The sequence below is a fragment of the Pan paniscus genome, chromosome 7 (assembly GCF_029289425.2).
Source record: "Pan paniscus chromosome 7, NHGRI_mPanPan1-v2.0_pri, whole genome shotgun sequence".
NCBI lineage: Eukaryota > Metazoa > Chordata > Mammalia > Primates > Hominidae > Pan > Pan paniscus.
In genome coordinates, this window is record NC_073256.2 from 61,597,006 (window position 1) to 61,615,418 (window position 18,413).

Here is an 18,413-nt window from a genome sequence, read left to right on the forward strand (position 1 = left end):
TGGGTGTGCACACTCCTCGACCTGCTCCCTTCCACTTCGTCAGCCTGGCCGGGGGCTCTTTCAAGAGGTGGGGCCGCTTGGTGGCTTCTAAGTCGTGCCTCTCCCTCTGGGTAATAAACGCCTTGGGGGCAGGGACTCTGCAGTCTTGCTTATTGAGGCATTTTCCAAAACAGGGACCGAGGGCTCTGACACCCGTGCGGAGGGTGGCCGGCGGGCGCGGGAGTTTGGCAGAATGCGGCTGGAGAAGGTGGGGCGGGGGAGGAAGGCTCCTGGCCTGCAGGGGCCTCTCTTCCGGCTGTTTCTCCTCCCGAAGACAAACACTCCCAACGCAGGGGCGCAGAGCCTCGGCTTCTTTCCTGGCTAGCTCCCCCAAGGCAGGGCCTAGCATGGCCCGGCCCAGCCCCTGGGTTCCCCCGCCCGCGGCTCCCGGGCGCCTCCGCCTCCCGCGGTGACTCAGGCGGCGGTGACGGCAGCGGAGGGGGCGATGACGGGCGCGCGGGCGTCCGCGGCGGAGCAGCGCAGGGCGGGGCGCGGCGGGCAGGCAGGGGCGGCCGAGCGGGCGGCGGGCATGAGCGGGGCGGGCAGGGCGCTGGCCGCGCTGCTGCTGGCCGCGTCCGTGCTGAGCGCCGCGCTGCTGGCCCCCGGCGGCTCTTCGGGGCGCGATGCCCAGGCCGCGCCGCCACGAGGTGAGTGCACACCTCCTACCGCCGCCCGGCCGGCTCCGAGCGCAGCGTCTCCTCCCCGCGGCGCCGCCCCTATCTCCGTGCGCGGCGCCGAGCGCTAGGCCGGGCCGGAACCGCCCCCGTGGCCTGGGCTGTTGCTGCGACTTCGCGGTCCCGCGCCCCAGACCGGAGGCCGGACTTCGGGGTGCTGCGGCCGGGCCCCGCGTAGGCGGGGGAGGGGGCGGTGCGGACCGCGGCGGAGTGGAACCTGGGCGCCCAGGCGGCGCCCACCCCAGCGGAGCCTGCGTCCTGGCGCCTTCCGTCTAAACAGAGGCCTCGGATCGGGACGCCGGGACCCCACAAACTGGCAGCCAGGAGGCGGGCCAGCCGAGGATCAGGGGGGCTCGGACTCCCCCTGCACCCAGTCCACTGTTCGGAGGGACTTAGAGCAGGGTCCCTTCCCTGAGGGCCTCGCCCCCGAGGACGTGGCGCCGGAGCCGTGCGACCCATTGGCTTCAGCGGGTGGGAAGCCTGGGGCCGGGACGCGCGTTCGCCCCGCGCTGGGGTTGAACCTGCGTAGATGTGCGGCGGGTGAGGAACCGCGGAGAAGGCGGTGGGGGCGCGGCCTGCAGCCCGGTCCCGGGCGAGCCCTCCGCGCGTCTCCCCTCGGCGCGTTTTCCCTCCAGGGTGACGGGGAAGCCGCCGCCGCCGCCGCCTGGGAGGGGCCGGGCTGGGCGCTTTTGCCCCGGGCCCCGGGCCCCGTAACCCGGGCGTTTGTCCGGTGCGCTGGCTTAAGAGGCGCTCAGCTCATACCGTGATTGCACAACTGGCTTGCTCTCCGAACTCGCTGGGGAAAACGGTGACAAATACAGATTCCAGGTCTCCATCTAGACCCCTGCACCGGGGAGCCCCAGGCCCTAGGTCCTTCGCACACGCCCCTCCCAGAGGGGTCGGGCAAGCATCGCAAACCCCTTTGGGTAGGAGGGACGGTGGGAGTCACCTGTCTTTCTTTCCCCTCTCGCGCCCTTTTCTTGGTCAGAATACGAAGTTTTAGTGTCTGTGTATGGAGTTCTAACGACCCCTCCTCTCCAAGCAGAAGCTGGAGGAGAAAGGCGTTGTGAATTTTGGAAAAGCGGCTCAGAGGATTACATTTTGTGCGATCCTTGATCCACCCAACCTGGATCTCCTGCGCTCCCCTCCTTTAAAATTGCAAGGACCCCGGGGAGGTTATGTAATCTGCCTGATCACAGTTTGTCAGGGTCTGATCCCGCCGAACCCTCTTTGCATTTTAGCACCAGTATTAGCTTATCAAAGGGCACTTACTTTTAGAGAGAGGTGGTTTGTAAATAGTAATCACACGTAGTGAGGGGAAGCCGCGTTGGGACCGCAAGGCTTTCCCTGTCACCTGGAGCCCATGTTTGGGCCGCACAGCTTTCCTACTAAAAACGTCATCATCTTCCTTCTTTTTGAAAATTCAGCATTTACTTGAAAAAAAAAAAAAAGTAGACTATGTCTTTAAAAATATGCCCAGCAAAGATAACTCACGAGCAGAGAGCTAGACCAGAAATTAAATATTTGGAAAGGAAATAAAGGTGTAATACACAAGCAGCACATTTATCCCCGCACCATTGGAAGGTGACTTTATTTGGTAATTTGCCCACCAAGACGAGGTAGACCAGAGGAGAGAGAAGGAATTAATTGTTCTTTTGTCTGTAACGCTCTGGGGGTATTGCCCTGGAATTTCTTAGGTCAGCTGCTGTGTGGGAAGGTGACAGCTTTTTCTTGAAGCTGAACATCAAGCTCAGTTTCGAGGTCATATTTGATGACTTATTTGATGGCTTAGTAATTGGGTCGTTTGGTCGTGTCTGTAAGTGATACAGACTGTTATTATTATTTTTAAAAACCACATTCAAATAATGCAAAGTGAAAAAAAAAGGTGTCCAAATCCGCTGGCGTTACTCTGACAGTCTCTAACTGTGGTTCCCTAGCTGTGGTCTTCACCCTTGGCTGCACACTCGAATCCCTTTGGGAGGTTCGTTGTTTTTTGTGGGAAATTAAAAAAATCATGCTGATTGGGTAGAGATTCTGATTTAATTGGTCTGGAATGGGGCCAGGGCATTGGTAACTTTTGTATTTTTTTTAGAGCTTCCTCAGGTAATTTTGACATTCAATGAAGACTGAGCCCCTCTGCACATTCCCAAATAGCATAGTTAGTAACAATGACAATGAAGAGCTTTCAGCCTAAAATTCGTGTGGATAATCTAAGTATAAAACAAGTACCTTATTCCGCCCACCACCAAAGGCTTAGAGAAACATGAGTACACACAGTACTTATTCCATCTACGAAGGGATGATGATGTGTGGAGAAATTACGAAGGAAAAGCTCATGGCTTCATGGTCTCTTGGGTATGATCAAGTGTAGGAAAAAGTCTACAGAGAGTGACTAGAAATGTGAAAATGGAAGCCATTAAAACTGAAGAAGGGAAATGAAAAACTATTTTAAAACAATGATGACAAATTGACAAAGGATTTAATATTTTTGTCTTTAATGTAGAGAAGTTAATGCAAATACCTCAGAAGGTGTCAGGGATTAAATAAAGGTGGTTAAATAAATAAATAATTCAAGAATTAATATGAAAGTCACATACTGATGGTAAACATTTGGAAAACATGTTCAAACTTGTTAATCACAAATTCAAAACTAAAATAATTAGGACGTGCCATTTTCTATCCACCTGGCTAACAAATGAGGGAAACATGGAAAGGCTAATCTGGCTGGGCTTATAGGGAGGGATCTGTTGAGGCTCAGGAGACTGGTTAGCCGTTATGTGCACAGTTAGACTGACCTCAGCTTAAATCCTGGCTGCTAGTAGGTGACTTTGGGCAAGCTGCTTGACCTCTTCAGGCCTCAGATGCCTCATCCCAAAATGGAGACACCAGGAGCTATTTCTTTCTTTCTTTTTTTTTTTTTTTTTTTTTGAGACAGAGTCTCGCTCTGTCGCCCAGGCTGGAGTGCAGTGGTGCGAACTCAGTTCACTGCAAGCTCCGCCTCCTGGGTTCACACCATTCTCCTGACTCAGCCTCCCGAGTAGCTGGGACTATAGGCACCCACCATCACGCCTGGCTAATTTTTTTTTTTTTTTGTATTTTTTAGTAGAGATGGGGTTTCACCGTGTTAGCCAGGATGGTCTCGATCCCCTGACCTCATGATCCACCCTCCTTGGCCTCCCAAACTGCTGGGATTACAGGTGTGAGCCACCGTGCCTGGCCCACCAGGAGCTATTTCATAGGGCTCTTGGGGCCTGGTGGTTCTTTGGTAAGTGTGGTTCTTTGTATTACCTGGGAGATCTCAACCATCACAGTTGTCATTAGAAATCAGCACAACTGAATTGGAGAGAAATTTTGTAATGCATATCAGAAGCTATTCAAAAGCCTGTTTTTGGTTAAAGATTTTACTCTTGGGCCCGGTGTGGTGGCTCACGCCTGTAGTCCTAGCACTTTTGGGAGGTCGAGGTGGGCAGATCACTTGACCCCAGGAGGTTGAGACCAGCCTAGGTAACATGGTGAAACCCTGTGTCTACAAAAAAAGACAAAAAAAAATTAGCTGGATGTGCTGGCATGCCCCTGTAGTCCCAGCTACTTGGGAGGCTGAGGTGGGAGGATTGCTTGAACTCAGGAGGTTGAGGCTGCAGTGGGCCGAGATCTTGCCACTGCACTCCAGCCTGGGAGACAGAGCGAGACTCTGTCTCAAAAAAAAAAAAAAAAAAAAAAAAATTTTAACTGGATGTTCCCGATCCTGAAGAGGCTCTGTTGGTCTCTGCATTGGTTGGATGTGGCCTGGATCACTGTAATGTCTATGTGTTGAGCACTTGTTTCTGTGCCAGCCACTTTGTAGATGGTCAAGTTTAGCTTTCCCAGCGGTTTCATGAGGCACATACTCTTATGACCCTTAATTTATTGGTGAGGAAACTGAGGCAGGTTGGGGTTCAGATTCAAGTTTAACTTGAATTTATCCCACTGTGTCATACTGCAGGTCCCAAACATCGCTTCCACTGAAAGCTTTCCAGGAGACCAAAGAACAGAAAAAATGATTGTGAAAGCTTTCTTTGGCCTAGAGAACCAAAAGCTATAGTGGATTATTATTATTATTATTATTATTTTGCTGAAAGCTTTATTTGTTCTCACTTAGGGTAAATGAAAAATTTCAAGATTTGGCTACAACTTCATTCTTTGAAAAGTAATGTTTTACAGAAAGAGAGGTTAGGGGTACTGGCTCTGAAGACAAAGCTTAGATTCAAGCCCAGCTTCACCACTTATACCAGTCCCCTGATTTTGCCGTTTCCTTGTGATATAAGGCACTCAGGAGCACAAGCCAGGCACACAGTAAGTGTTCAGGAAGTGCTGGCATTATGAAGTTCAAACAGCACCACTGGTAAATGAAGTTCAGATTTCAGAGGTGGAGACTGTGTATGCAGCCTCACAGCTAAGTGGATGCCATGGTGAACTGTTTAGATCATAGGCCTTTGAGAAGAATTATCAGAATGTTAGAGGAATGGGCCTCCCTTGGCACCCAGAAATAAACGTTAGAGGAGGCTATTTCATCATATAACAACTTCCGAACTTCTAGAAAAGTGAAAAGAGAGGCTTGGGTAAGGAAGATGAAAGCCCTGCCACCACCCTGCGTGCTGACCTAGGGCATCCTTCCTTCTACTCTGTTGTTAGATCCTCATGATGGCCAAAAAAAAGCATTCTTTAACCTAAACCATCCCCATGGCTCAATCTCTACCCCTTCATCACCAAGGAAAAGCCAGCTGTAGTGGATTAAGAGTTTTATACTGCAGGGCTTGTCTTCACTGAGAGCTAAATAAGGGTAAAGTAAGATAAACTTAAAAATGAGGGATTGAGGCCCGGCACAGTGGCTCATGCCTATAATCCCAGCACTTTGGGAGGCTGAGGCAGGCAGATCACGAGGTCAAGAGATCGAGACCATCCTGGCCAATGTGGTGAAACCCCGTCACTACTAAAAATACAAAAATTAGCTGGGTTTGGTGGTGCGTGCCTGTAGTCCCAGCTACTCAGGAGGCTGAGGCAGGAGAATGGCTTGAACCCGAGTGGTAGAGGTTGCAGTGAGCCGAGATCGCGCCACTGCACTCCAGCCTGGGTGACAGAGCAAGACTCCATTTAAAAAAAAAAAAGAAAGAAAGAGGGATTGAGCTGGCCACGTGAAGAATTCATGATTCTGCCATTCAAATGAGTGACTAGGGAGCCCAGAGGAAGCTTTCCCATTACAAAATAGAGACCGAGTTCTTACCTTCCTCATTGTGTTATTAAGTAGTTCCCCATTTTTTTCTTTTGGGTAAATTTACTCAGAGGATAAATTAACTTCTCTTTTATATAATATCATATAAATGGCCCAGTTGGTTGAAATGAACCACTTTGCTTTGACTTTTAGACAAGAGCAGTTCACTTTATTTTTCCTACCAAATTGGCACACGTGATTTTAGAATGTGCGTCATCTTTCTGTCATCCTCAGCACATCATCTAGTGAACTGGTGAGCTGTGTGAGTTTCTGGATTGGGGCATGCTCCCAATCCAGGATTCACTGCTCCCAATCCAGGAGCAGTGAGTTTCTCTGCCCTTCAGACTGAGGCTTGTCTTAAAACTGTCTGCTTACCCCTCTCCGATCTGCCATGGAAATTAGGATATTCCAAACTCCAAAACAAAGTGATAGAAAGCAGCACTTCTCAAACTTTCAAGACACGTGCACCCCGCCCCTGGGCCTCACTAACCTGTCTGACTCAAGCAGGTTCTGCATTTCTAACAAGCTGCCTGGCTACAATCGCAGCTGAGTAACATGGTAGGGGAGAAAGCTTGAACTTTAGAGTAATACAAATTGGGTTCATATCAATTATTTCATTGAAAAACCGTGGTCACAGGCAGTTATCTAATTCTTGAGAGGCTTAATTTATTCATCTGTAAAGTGGGGAAAATACCTAGCTCATAAGATTGTCATTATTATAGGGAAACTACTAAATTCAGTACATGTCACATCTTAGCACTCGATGAATATAAGTTCCTTACACGATCCTTTGATGCACTAGATTTGAGTGGTGTTGACTGAATCCTCTTGTAGTAGAGACATCTGTGCAAAAGGAGACCTGTGTGTGTGCACGTGCACATGCATGCATGCGTGTGTGTGCACATGCACAAAGTAATGTGTGAGAGATCCCAGAAATCCCAGAGTGTAAGCTTTTGAGAAGCACTACTGGAAGCAACTGTTCACACGAATGTACTTTGTCTCTAACACATCTTTCGGGTGCCTTTTTTTTTTTTTTAACTTTTCCTAATTTCTACCAGACTTAGACAAAAAAAGACATGCAGAGCTGAAGATGGATCAGGCTTTGCTACTCATCCATAATGAACTTCTCTGGACCAACTTGACCGTCTACTGGAAATCTGAATGCTGTTATCATGTATGTATCAGTTCACACTCAGTTCTGTTTGCTTTGGGGCTTGTTTGATATGATCCTTAATGCTCTCATGTCTAAAGCCCTTCACAAGTTAATTTCAGTTTTGCAGCTAAGGAAACAAAGAAGCTATATAAAGAGTCGGAAGAAATACAGTCAGGGGAGGATGCCTAGGAATGCACAGCATCTATTTTTATCTTTTCATCTACTCATCCTTTAAAAAGCCAGTTCTCAGGGATGAACAACCTTGATAGACTATGTTTTATTTTCCTCCTCTCTAGTGCATAACCCTCTTGCTGGACCAGAGAAGGAAGGAGTGAGACACCAGGGTATTCTCCAGGGGCCAGCAGAGTGGTGCAAGTTGAGGGAATGGCAGTTATTCCAGGGCCCTGCCTCCCTGATGATAACAAATGCATTTTCTCTGAAGGTTTTACTCCTATTCTAGACCTTGTTGCTTTTTAAGGACAAGGCTATTCTTTCATGTAAAATAAAATATTCTACTATGCAACCATAAAAAAAGAATGAAATCATGTCCTTTGCAGCAACATGGATGCAGTTGGAGGCCAATATCCTAAGTAAATTAACACAGGAATAGAAAGCCAAATACTGCATGTTCTCACTTCTAAGTGGAGCTAAGCATTGGGTACTCATGAACATAAAGGTGGGAACAGGAGACACTAGGGACTATTTGGGCTGCAGTACCCAAGCAGTACTGAAAAACTTGGGTACTAGAGCCGAGTAGTACCTATAGGGCTGAAAAATTACCTACTAGGTACTGTGCTTACCACCTGGGAGACAGGATCATTCATGCCCCAAACTTCAGCATCATACAGTATACCCATGTAACAAACCTGCACATGTGCCCCTGAATCTAAAATAAAAATTGAAATGATAAAATGTTTTTGCCAGGCACAGTGGCTCACGCCTGTACTCTCAGCACTTTGGGAGACCGAGGTAGGGGGATCACCTGAGGTCAGGAGTTCGAGACCAGCCTGACCAACATGGAGAAACCCTGTCTCTACTAAAAATACAAAATTACCGGGCATGGTGGCACATGACTTGTAATCCCAGCTACTTGGGAGGCTGAGGCAGGAGAATCGCTTGAACCCAGGAGGTGGAGGTTGCAGTGAGCCGAGATTGCGCCATTGCTCTCCAGCCTGGGCAACAAAAGCGAAACTCTGTCTCAAAAAAATAAAAAAAAAATTTTTATTGCCAAATTGAGAGCTTCGTTATACCTACCATCAGAGGTTGAATTTTAATTTATATTAAGTGACTGTTTACTATAAAAATGCTTTAAAAAACAAACTTAAAATCTCCAGTATGGGCACCAGCTGAAAAGATGATGGAGCAATAGATGATTACCTTCTCTATTTGAATAAACCTACTGAAAGGTCTGAAAAGTAATATGAAACAAGAAAAAAATCTATTATATTCAGAAAAAGTAGCTTAAGAAAAAGAAAAAATTTATCGGCCTAAAAAAAGAACCTAAAAGAATCTTGAAAATAATCAACCATAACTGAAATTAAAAAGTGACGGGAATCAGATAATTCAGTGAATGGGCAAAATGTCTTCTAAAAAGACTTAATAAGGGTCTAAAATCCACAGAAAAACAAGTTGAGGGGGGAAAAAGACTGTCGTCAAGGTGTTAGGTGTAGGGCAAGTAAGACCATTATTAGAATAAAACAAGTAGGATCATTGGCATACAACAGTGATGCTGTGGACAAATTAAAGAATTAAAAAAGAGGCCAGGCATGGTGGCTCACACCTGTAATCCCAGCACTTTGGGAGGCCAAGGAGGGTGGATCACCTGAGGTCTGGAGTTAGAGATCAGCCTGGCCAACATGGTGAAACCCCATCTCTATTAAAAAATACAAAAAATTACCCGGGCATGGTAGCAGGTGCCTGTAATCACAGCTACTTGGGAGGCTGAGGCTGGAGAATCGCTTGAACCCGGGTGGAGGCGGAGGTTGCAGTGAGCCGAGATCGCGCCATTGCACTCTAACCTGGGCAACAAGAGCGAAACTCCATCTCAAGAAAAAAAAAAAAAAAAGAAAGAATTAAAAAACAGGAAGACAGGCCGTGCACGGTGGCTCACTCTTATAATCCTAGCACTTTGGGCGGCCTAGTGGGCAGATCATGAGGTCAGGAGTTTGAGACCAGCCTGGCCAGCATGGTGAAACCCCGACTCTACTAAAAATACAAAAATTAGCTGCGCACAGTGGTGTGTGCCTGTAATCCCAGCTACTTGGGAGGCTGAAGCAGGAGAATCGTTTAACCCCGGGAGGCAGAGGTGGCAGTGAGCTGAGATCGAGCCACTGCACTCCAGCCTGGGCATCAGAGCGAGACTCTGTCTCAAAAAATAAATAAATACATAAATAAAAGAATTAACTACACGAGACTGTTTTAAGAAAAAAAATGCCGATTTATTTAAAAGAGCATGGAGATAATTATGTCAGGAAAATGTATAAAGAAGTGACACAGGGTTTGTATTTAATCATAGTAGTAGAAAATATCCCATTATTGCAAAAAAGATTTTACCCTGGAAACTGGAAAGACACTTATGACTCTTTTAACTAGAGACTAATAAAATTATGTCTAGACATAAACTGTTTTAAATTTTGAACTTTAATGATAATTTTTAAAATTTTAGGCCGGGCGCGGTGGCTCACGCCTATAATCCCAGCACTTTGGGAGGCCGAGGCGGGCGGATCATGAAGTCAGGAGATCGAGACCATCCTGGCTAGCACCGTGAAACCCCGTCTCTACTGAAAAAATACGAAAAGTTAGCCAGGCATGGTGGTGGGCGCCTGCAGTCCCAGCTACTCAGGAGGCTGAGGCAGGAGAATGGCGTGAACCCGGGAGGCGGAGCTTGCAGTGAGCCGAGATCGGGCCACTGTACTCCAGCCTGGGCAACAGAGCAAGACTCTGTCTCAAAAAAAAAATTTTTTTTTTTAAATTTTAAGCAGATGTAGATTATAGGAGACACAAGTATGCAAAAAATGCAAATTATAATAACTTCATACATTTAGTAAACCAGATAATAAAAATCTGGGGCTGATGGAAGGATATCTTTAAGATATTTAAGGTGAAGGTATGCCCAAGAGATCAGTTACTAGCTGAGTTGAAGAATTTCCTGTTCTGTTTCCCTCTTTATCTCACTTCCTTAAAGTAGAAAGACCTTTTATTTTATTTATTTATTTATTTTAAGACGGAGTCTTGCTCTGTCGCCCAGGCTGGAGTGCAGTGGCACGATCTCAGCTCACCACAACCTCCACCTCCTGGGTTCAAGCGATTCTCCTGCCTCAGCCTCCCGAGTAGTTGGGACTACAGGCGCCCGCCACCGCACCCAGTAATTTTGTATTTTTAGTAGAGACAGGGTTTCACCATTTTGGCCACGCTGGTCCTGAACTCCTGACCTTGTGATCCGCCCGCCTCAGCCTCCCAGAGTGCTGGGATTACCGACGTGAGCCACCGCGCCTAGCCAACATTTAGTTTTTTATAAGTAAGATGTTCTCAGTATGGTAAACAGTTAATGTTTCTGTATCTTTAAAATATTGCTAAAAAAAGAAGACTGAGCCCTGCGAGGTAGTTCACACCTGTAATCCCAGCACTTTGGGAGGCCAAGGTGAGAGGATCACTTGAGGTAGGAGTTTGAGACCAGCTGGAGTTTGAGAGCAGATGAGGACAAAGTAAGTCCTCATCTCTTTCAAAACAAAACAAAACAAAACAAAACAAAAACAAGACTATACAATGTGGAAAATACATAAAAAAGAAAAGATATTGTGAGTATTTAAAATTGCTTTTGGAGGCCAGGCGCAGTGGCTCACACCTGTAATCCCAGCACTCTGGGAGGCCGAGGTGGGCGGATCACAAGGTCAGGAGATCGAGACCATCCTGGCCAACACGGTGAAACCCTGTCTCTACTAAAAAATACAAAAAATTAGCCAGGCATGGTGGTGGGCTCCTGTAGTCCCAGCTACTCGGGAGGCTGAGGCAGGAGAATGGCGTGAACCCGGGAGGCGGAGCTTGCAAAGAGCCAAGATTGCGCCCCTGCACTCCAGCCTGGGTGACAGAGCGAGACTCCGTTTCAAAATAAATAAATAAATAAATAAATAAATAAATAAAATAAAATTGCTTTTGGAAAGAGAAGAGCTATATATACATACATTAGTAAATAAAGTATTAAAAACTAAAATATATTATTGCACTCATAAAGAATACAATGAAAACTTATACTTTTTGATGAAGTAGATATTAGAATAAAGGGGGCTAGTTAAGCATTTGCATAAATAGTAAATACTAATGCTAAAATATGAACACCCTAAATAAAAAGGCACCAAATTTATGTGGGTCCCCAAAGCACATCGAAAATAATGGTAGCAGCTAATAATACAAAACAAAGTCGTAGTAGAGACAAATGATAAGATACTCTTACCAGGGCAAACATTTTGAAGGTTTCGTCATAGAGCTGGTGAACTGAGCTGAATAATGTCAGGGAGTGAGGTGGTTAAGAGCTTGGATTCTGCAGTCCAAGTGTCTGGTTTGAATCCCACCTCTGTCACTTGTGTTACTTTGGGTATGGTTCTCACCTTCTCTCTGCTTCTCTTCCCCTGTGAAGCTGGAAAAATAACGGAACCTGCCGCTGAGCTCCTTGGGAGTGTTTCGTGACTGAGTGTCTGTAAGCTGAAGCAGAGCGAGACCTCTCCACGTGTCAGTGTTACTGGCAATAGAAATAAGTAACACGTGTGGCAGAAATTAAATGAAAAAAGTCGATAATTAAAAAATTCCTGTATATATTCGTTTCACAAAACACTCATCATATGTTAAGTCAAAAGAGACTGGATAAATTTAAAAAAGCAGGGATTATGTATTCTACCTCATACTTCTGCACAACAAAGAAACAAACTAAAATAATAAGGGTTATAATATAAATATGAACATTTTGTTGAAAATCTTTAGATCAGGCCAAAGCAATTCCTATGAAAAAAATGCATGTAAATGTTCATAATAATAAAGACGATGGTAATAGAAATTGCAGCTACTGTTTCCTGAGGACTTGTTCAGTGTTTTAGGTCTGTCTCATTTAACTTACAACACTCCAGTAGAGAGATTCTATCCAGGAGAGAGGATTTGCTGGCGATACTGAAATTAAGAGAAATAAAGTGACATTTTTCTGGGTTACCTAGCTGTTAGGTGGCAAAGCTACAATTCACCCCTCCCTGTAGCTTTGGAGGTTGGTATTTATGTTAATCAGAAAGAAAAGGGGAGGCTGGATGCAGTGGTTCATACGTCTAATCCCAGCACTTTGGGAGGCCCAGGTGGGCAGATCACTTGAAGGTTAGGAGTTTTGAGACCAGCCTGACCAACATGGTGAAACGCCATCTCTACTAAAAATACAAAAATTAGCTGGGCATGGTGGTGGGCGCTTGTAGTACCAGTTACTCGGGAGGCTGAGGCAGAAGAATCACTTGAACCTGGGAGGCGGAGGTTGTAGTGAGCTGAGAGCATGCCATTGCACTCCAGCCTGGGTGACAGAGCGAGAGTCCATCTCAAGAAAGAAAAGGGGAAATGCAAAGCTATTCAGTAGGGATCTCAAGGTTTTTGAAAGCAAACAGTGTAATCATCCAAACAAAAAGAAAAAGAAGCAATAATATTAATAAATACATAAGGTAGAAAATGATAGCAGAATCGAAGTAAGAACAAGCTGAGAAATGATTTTTTATTTTTGAGGCAGGGTCTTGCTCTGTTGCCCAGGTTGGAGTGCAGTGGTGTGTGATCTGACTCACTGCACTCTCAAACTCCTGGGCTCAAGAAATCCTTCTGCTTCAGCCTCTCAAGTAGCTAGGACTATAGGCGTGGACCATGACACCCAGCTAATTTTTTATTTAAAAATTTTTGTGGAGACAAGGTCTTGCTGTGTTGCTCAGACTGGTTTGGAACTCCTGGCCTCAAGTGATTCTCCTGCCTCGGCCTCCCAAAGTGCTAGAATTACAGGCGTGAACCACAGATCTGGCTAAAAATGATACATTTAAATGAGAAAAATAAAGGTTAAATGGAGAGATAGCCAATAACCATTGATATCAAGACTAAACAGGAAAAATATCAGTGTTTCCCAAGTTAATTAATATACTTAATTTCTATTAATATGTAAATAGAATTCGTTATATAGTCTACATAAATAATTTCAAAATTCATATGAAAAAGTAAATGAGTCAGAGGATCAAAAGACGGCCCAAATTGGTCTGAGTATTGTGGGTTATTGTTAAGCTGATTTAATATTGTCTCCCCTGACAACCATGCTTGACTAGCTTAAAAGAAAAAAAAAAGGCCCAAAAGGAGATTGGGCAATGTGGAGACTTGCTGTATTAGATAAGATATATTGTGAGGCCATAATCGTTTATGTAGCCAAAAAAGAGAAATGAAGACTAACAGACCAATGTAAGTGTGAGAAGTAGAATCTAATTTATGTAAGAACCTAGAGTATTATAACTAAGACCATGGGGAAAGGTATTTAAAATTACTGTATACCATGTATCAAGTACTCCAAGAGGATTCAAGTTAAAAAATAAACCCACAAACTAAAAAAAATTTTAAAAGGCAGAATACATTTTTAAAAAGTTTTATTTTTTTAATTGACATAATAATGGTACATATTTATGGGGTACAGTATCTTGAACTGCTGAGCTCAAGTGATCCGCCCACCTCGGCCTCCCAAAGTGCTAGGATTACAGGTGTGAGCCACCGTGCCCAGCCAATGTACACTTTGGGTAATGATCAAGTTAGGGTAGTTAACATTTCCATCACCAAAACACTTGTCATTTCTTTGTGGTACGATGGTTCAAAATCATCTCTTCATCTATTTTGCAATATACATTACATTATTGTTAACTATAGTCACCCTACTGTGCCATATGTCACCAGAACTGATCCCATTGTAACTGTGACTTTTACACCTGTTGATCAACCTCCATATCTCCTCTTTCCTACTAACCTCTATTTACTCTCTACTTCTATGAGGTCACATTTTTAGCTTTTACATACGAGTGAGATCATGTGGTATTTGTCTTTCTGTGTCTGCCTTATTTCACTTAACATAGTGTCCATTAGGCTTATCCATGTTGCTGCAAATGAGAGGATTTTATTCTTTTTTATGGCTGAATGGTATTCCCCTGTGAATATATTGCACATTTCTTTGTCCATTCATTGGTTGATGGATAGTTAGGTTGATTCCATATCTTGGCTATTATGAATAGTGCTGTATTAAACATGGGAGTACAAGTATATCTTTGACAAACTGATTTTCTTTTCTTTTCTTTTTTTTTCTTGAAGGATGAAAATGAGATTGATCTTTATTGTAGAATCCAGGCCAGGGGGCTGCTTTGAAGGCAAGAATTTCATGCTAGAAATTCCTTATTAGCCACACAAACTTCTTGTAGCAAGATAGACTTGTATTACTTTTTTTTTATTATTATACTTTCAGTTTTAGGGTACATGTGCACAATGTGCAGGTTTGTTACATATGTATACATGTGCCATGTTGGTGTGCTGCACCCATTAACTTGTCATTTAACATTAGGTATATCTCCTAATGCTATCCCTCCCCCCTCCCCCCACCGCACAGCAGGTCCTGGTGTGTGATGTTCCCCTTCCTGTGTCCATGTGTTCTCATTGTTCAATTCCCACCTATGAGTGAGAGCACGCGGTGTTTGGTTTTTTGTCCTTGCGATAGTTTGCTGAGAATGATGGTTTCCAGCTTCATCCATGTCCCTACAAAGGACATGAACTCATCCTTTTTTATGGCTGCCTAGTATTCCATGGTGTATATGTGCCACATTTTCTTAATCCAGTCTATCATTGTTGGACATTTGGGTTGGTTCCAAGTCTTTGCTATTGTGAATAGTGCCGCAATAAACATATGTGTGCATGTGTCTTTATAGCAGCATGATTTATATTCCTTTGGGTAATCCAGTAAAGGGATGGCTGGGTCAAATGGTATTTCTAGTTCTAGATCCCTGAGGAATCGCCACACCGACTTCCACAGTGATTGAACTAGTTTACAGTCCCCCCAACAGTGTAAAAGTGTTCCTATTTCTCCACATCCTCTCCAGCACCTGTTGTTTCCTGACTTTTTAATGATCGCCATTCTAACTGGTGTAAGATGGTATCTCATTGTGGTTTTGATTTGCATTTCTCTGATGGCCAGTGATGATGAGCATTTTTTCATGTGTTTGTGGGCTGCATAAATGTCTTCTTCTGAGAAGTGTCTGTTCATATCCTTCGCCCACTTGTTGATGGGGTTGTTTGTTTTTTTTCCTGTAAATTTGACAAACTGATTTTCTTTCTTTTGGATCTATACCCAGTAGTGGGATTGTTGGATCATGTGGTAGTTCTATTTTAATTTTTAGGAACCTTCATATTGTTTCCCACAATGGCTGTACTAATTTATATTCCCAACAACAGTGTGTAAGAGTGCCCCCTTCTCCACATCCTTGCCAGCATGCATTATTTTTTGTCTTTTTGATAGTAGCCAATCTAAATAACTGAGTTGAGGTGATATCTTATTGTGGTTTTGATTTACATTTCCCTGATTATTAGTGATGTGCATTTTTTCATATACCTGTTGGGATTTTTATATCTTCTTTTTTTCCCCTGATACATAATAGTTGTATATGTCTTTTGAGAAATACCTATTTTGATTTATTGCCTATTTAAAAAATGAGCCTTTTTTTTGCTATTGAGGTGTTTGAGTTCCTTATATATTCTGTCAGATGGTAGTGTGTGAATATTTTCTCACATTCTATAGCTTGTTTCTTCACTCTGTGGATTGCTTCTTTCACTGTGCATAGGCTTTTTCACTTTAGTATAATCCCATTTGTCTAGATTTGCTTCTGTTACCTATGCACCAGTGTCATGCAATGTTTCCCCGATGCTTACTTCTAGTAGTTTCATAGTTTCAGGTCTTACATTTAAGCTGTTAATCCATTTTGAGTTGGTTTGTGAAAGATATGAGAGATAGGGGTCTAGTTTCATTCTTCTACATGTAAATATCCAGTTTCCCAGCACCATTTATTGAAGAGACTGTCCTTTCCTCAATGTGTGTCCTTTTTTTTTTCTTTTTTTGAGATGGAGTTGTGCTCTTTTTGCCCAGGCTGGAGTGCAATGGCACATCTCTGCTTACTGCAGCCTCTGTCTTCTGGGTTCAAGTGATTCTCCCATCTCAGCCTCCTGAGTAGCTGGGATTATAGACACCCACTACCATGCCCGGCTAATTTTGTATTTTTAGTAGATATGGGGTTTCACCATGTTGGCCAGGCTGGTCTCGAATTCCTGACCTCAGGTGATCTGCCCACAATGGCCTCCCAAAGTGCTGGGATTACAGGCATGAGCCACTGTGCCCAGTCACCTACTTTTTTGATGTAGGCATTTATTGCCATAAACTTCTCTCTTAGAACTGGTTTTGCTGTATTCCATAGGTTTTGGAATGTTGTGCTTCCATTTTCATATGGAAACAACATTTTTAGTTTTAAATTTCTTTTTACATTTTCTCAAGAAAATTTTAAATTTCTTTTAAATTTTTTCTTTTCTGAGACAGAGTCTCACTCTTTCGCCCAGGCTGGAGAGAAGTGGTGTCATCTCGGCTCACTGCAACCTCCACCCCCTGGGTTCAAGTGATTTTCCTGCCTCAGCCTCCCACGTAACTGGGATTATAGGTGCCCACCACCATGCCCAGCTAATTTTTAAAATTTTTTCATTGACTCATTGGTTATTCAGGAATATGTTGTTTAATTTTCATGCATTGGTACAGTTTCCAAAGTTCCTCCTGTTACTGATTTTTAGTTTTATTCCATTGTGGTCAGAAAAGATAATTGATATGATTTTGATTTTTAAACTTTGTTTAGACTTGTTTGCTCCCTTTAGGTCTATTAATAATTCCTTTATATATTTAGTTGTTACAATGTTGGGTGCATATATATTTATAACTGTTACATCTTCCTGCTGTATTAATCATTTTATATGGCCTTTTATATAATGGCCTTCTTTTTCTCTTTTTACAGTTTTTGGCTTAAAGTCTATGTCTTTTGTATTAGTACAGCTACTCTTGCCCTTTTTTGTTTCCATTTTCATAGAATACCTTTTTCCATCCCTTTTCTTTGAGTCTGTGTGTTCTTAAAATTGAAGGGAGTCTCTTGTAGGCAGCATACAGTTGGGCCTGTTTTTTTTAATCCTTTCAACTATTCTATGTCAGCAGAATACATTTTTGAATTAATGAAGCAATAGAAGAAACAACAAGCCAGATTAGTATGGCTATATTAAAAATTTAAAACTTATAATTGAAAACATAATATAGCAGGATGAAACAGAAAGCACTAGAATGGAGAAATATTTGAGAGGGTTAAAAGTTTAATATTATAGTATATGAGGACATATTTCTAAGATTATGTCAAGGGAACTTGGTATGTAAACAGTGTTTCACACCATAGGAAACAAAATAACAAAATTATTGAATTATTTAATTTGTGATCATTTTAAAATATAATCTTAATGCTGTGATATAAATATCTAGTAACTGAACAAAAAATGATTTTAAAATCCTAGTAAAGCTGGTGAGAAATAAATATATTGCTTTAATTTGATTTATTTAACTAATATTTGGTCATTTGTAACGGGAGCTATTAAAATGACTATTTTTTTAATCCAGTAATCTTACCCTTAGAAATCTGCTTTAGAGAAAGAATTGAAAAGAATAAGAACCTTGGCCAGGCATGGTGGCTTATGCCTGTAATCCCAGCACTTTGAGAGGCTGAGGCAGGTGCATCACCTGAGTTCAGGAGTTCAAGACAAGCCTGGGCAACATAGCAAAACCCCATCTCTACCAAAAAGTACAAAAAACTAGCTGGGCATAGTGATGCGTGCCTGTGGTCCCAGCTACTTGGGAGGCTGAGGTGGGAGAATTGCTTGAGCCTGGGAGGTGAAGGTTGCAGTGAGCTGAGATCATGCCACTGCACTCCAACCTGGGTGACAGAGTGAGACCCCGTCTCAAAACAAAAATAAAACAAAACAAAAAAGTAATAAGAACCTCATGTGTAGGTCTTTTAAAACACATAATTTATATAGCAAAAACAATAAATAGATTAAAAAAGCTTTGAAACCAGCCTAAATACTCAAAGTATTTGATGGACTAGAATACATATATTAAGTTACAAATATGCACATTAGATAAAATCATGGAAACTTACTTGTTAATATTAAATAAAACAACAGAATGCAAGACTTAATGTATGTT

The 18,413-nt window shown here is 43.3% G+C and overlaps 1 protein-coding gene across 5 annotated transcripts in view; it reads left to right on the plus strand.

Annotated features, from left to right (window-relative positions):
- The first annotated feature begins 527 nt into the window (after window positions 1–527).
- HGSNAT (heparan-alpha-glucosaminide N-acetyltransferase) overlaps window positions 528–18,413 on the plus strand; it is a 60,043-nt gene continuing 42,157 nt past the window's right edge. For 3 of the 5 annotated variants that reach the window (XM_034966037.2, XM_034966036.2, XM_034966038.2), the window contains exons 1-2: window positions 529–686; window positions 7,020–7,135. In XM_034966037.2, the coding sequence (XP_034821928.1) occupies window positions 569–686; window positions 7,020–7,135 (234 nt within the window). In that variant the 5' untranslated portion in view covers window positions 529–568. Of the gene's footprint in view, window positions 687–7,019; window positions 7,136–18,413 lie in introns of all 5 variants that reach the window. The other 2 variants (XM_034966035.3, XM_063607181.1) reach the window with 1 other exon arrangement.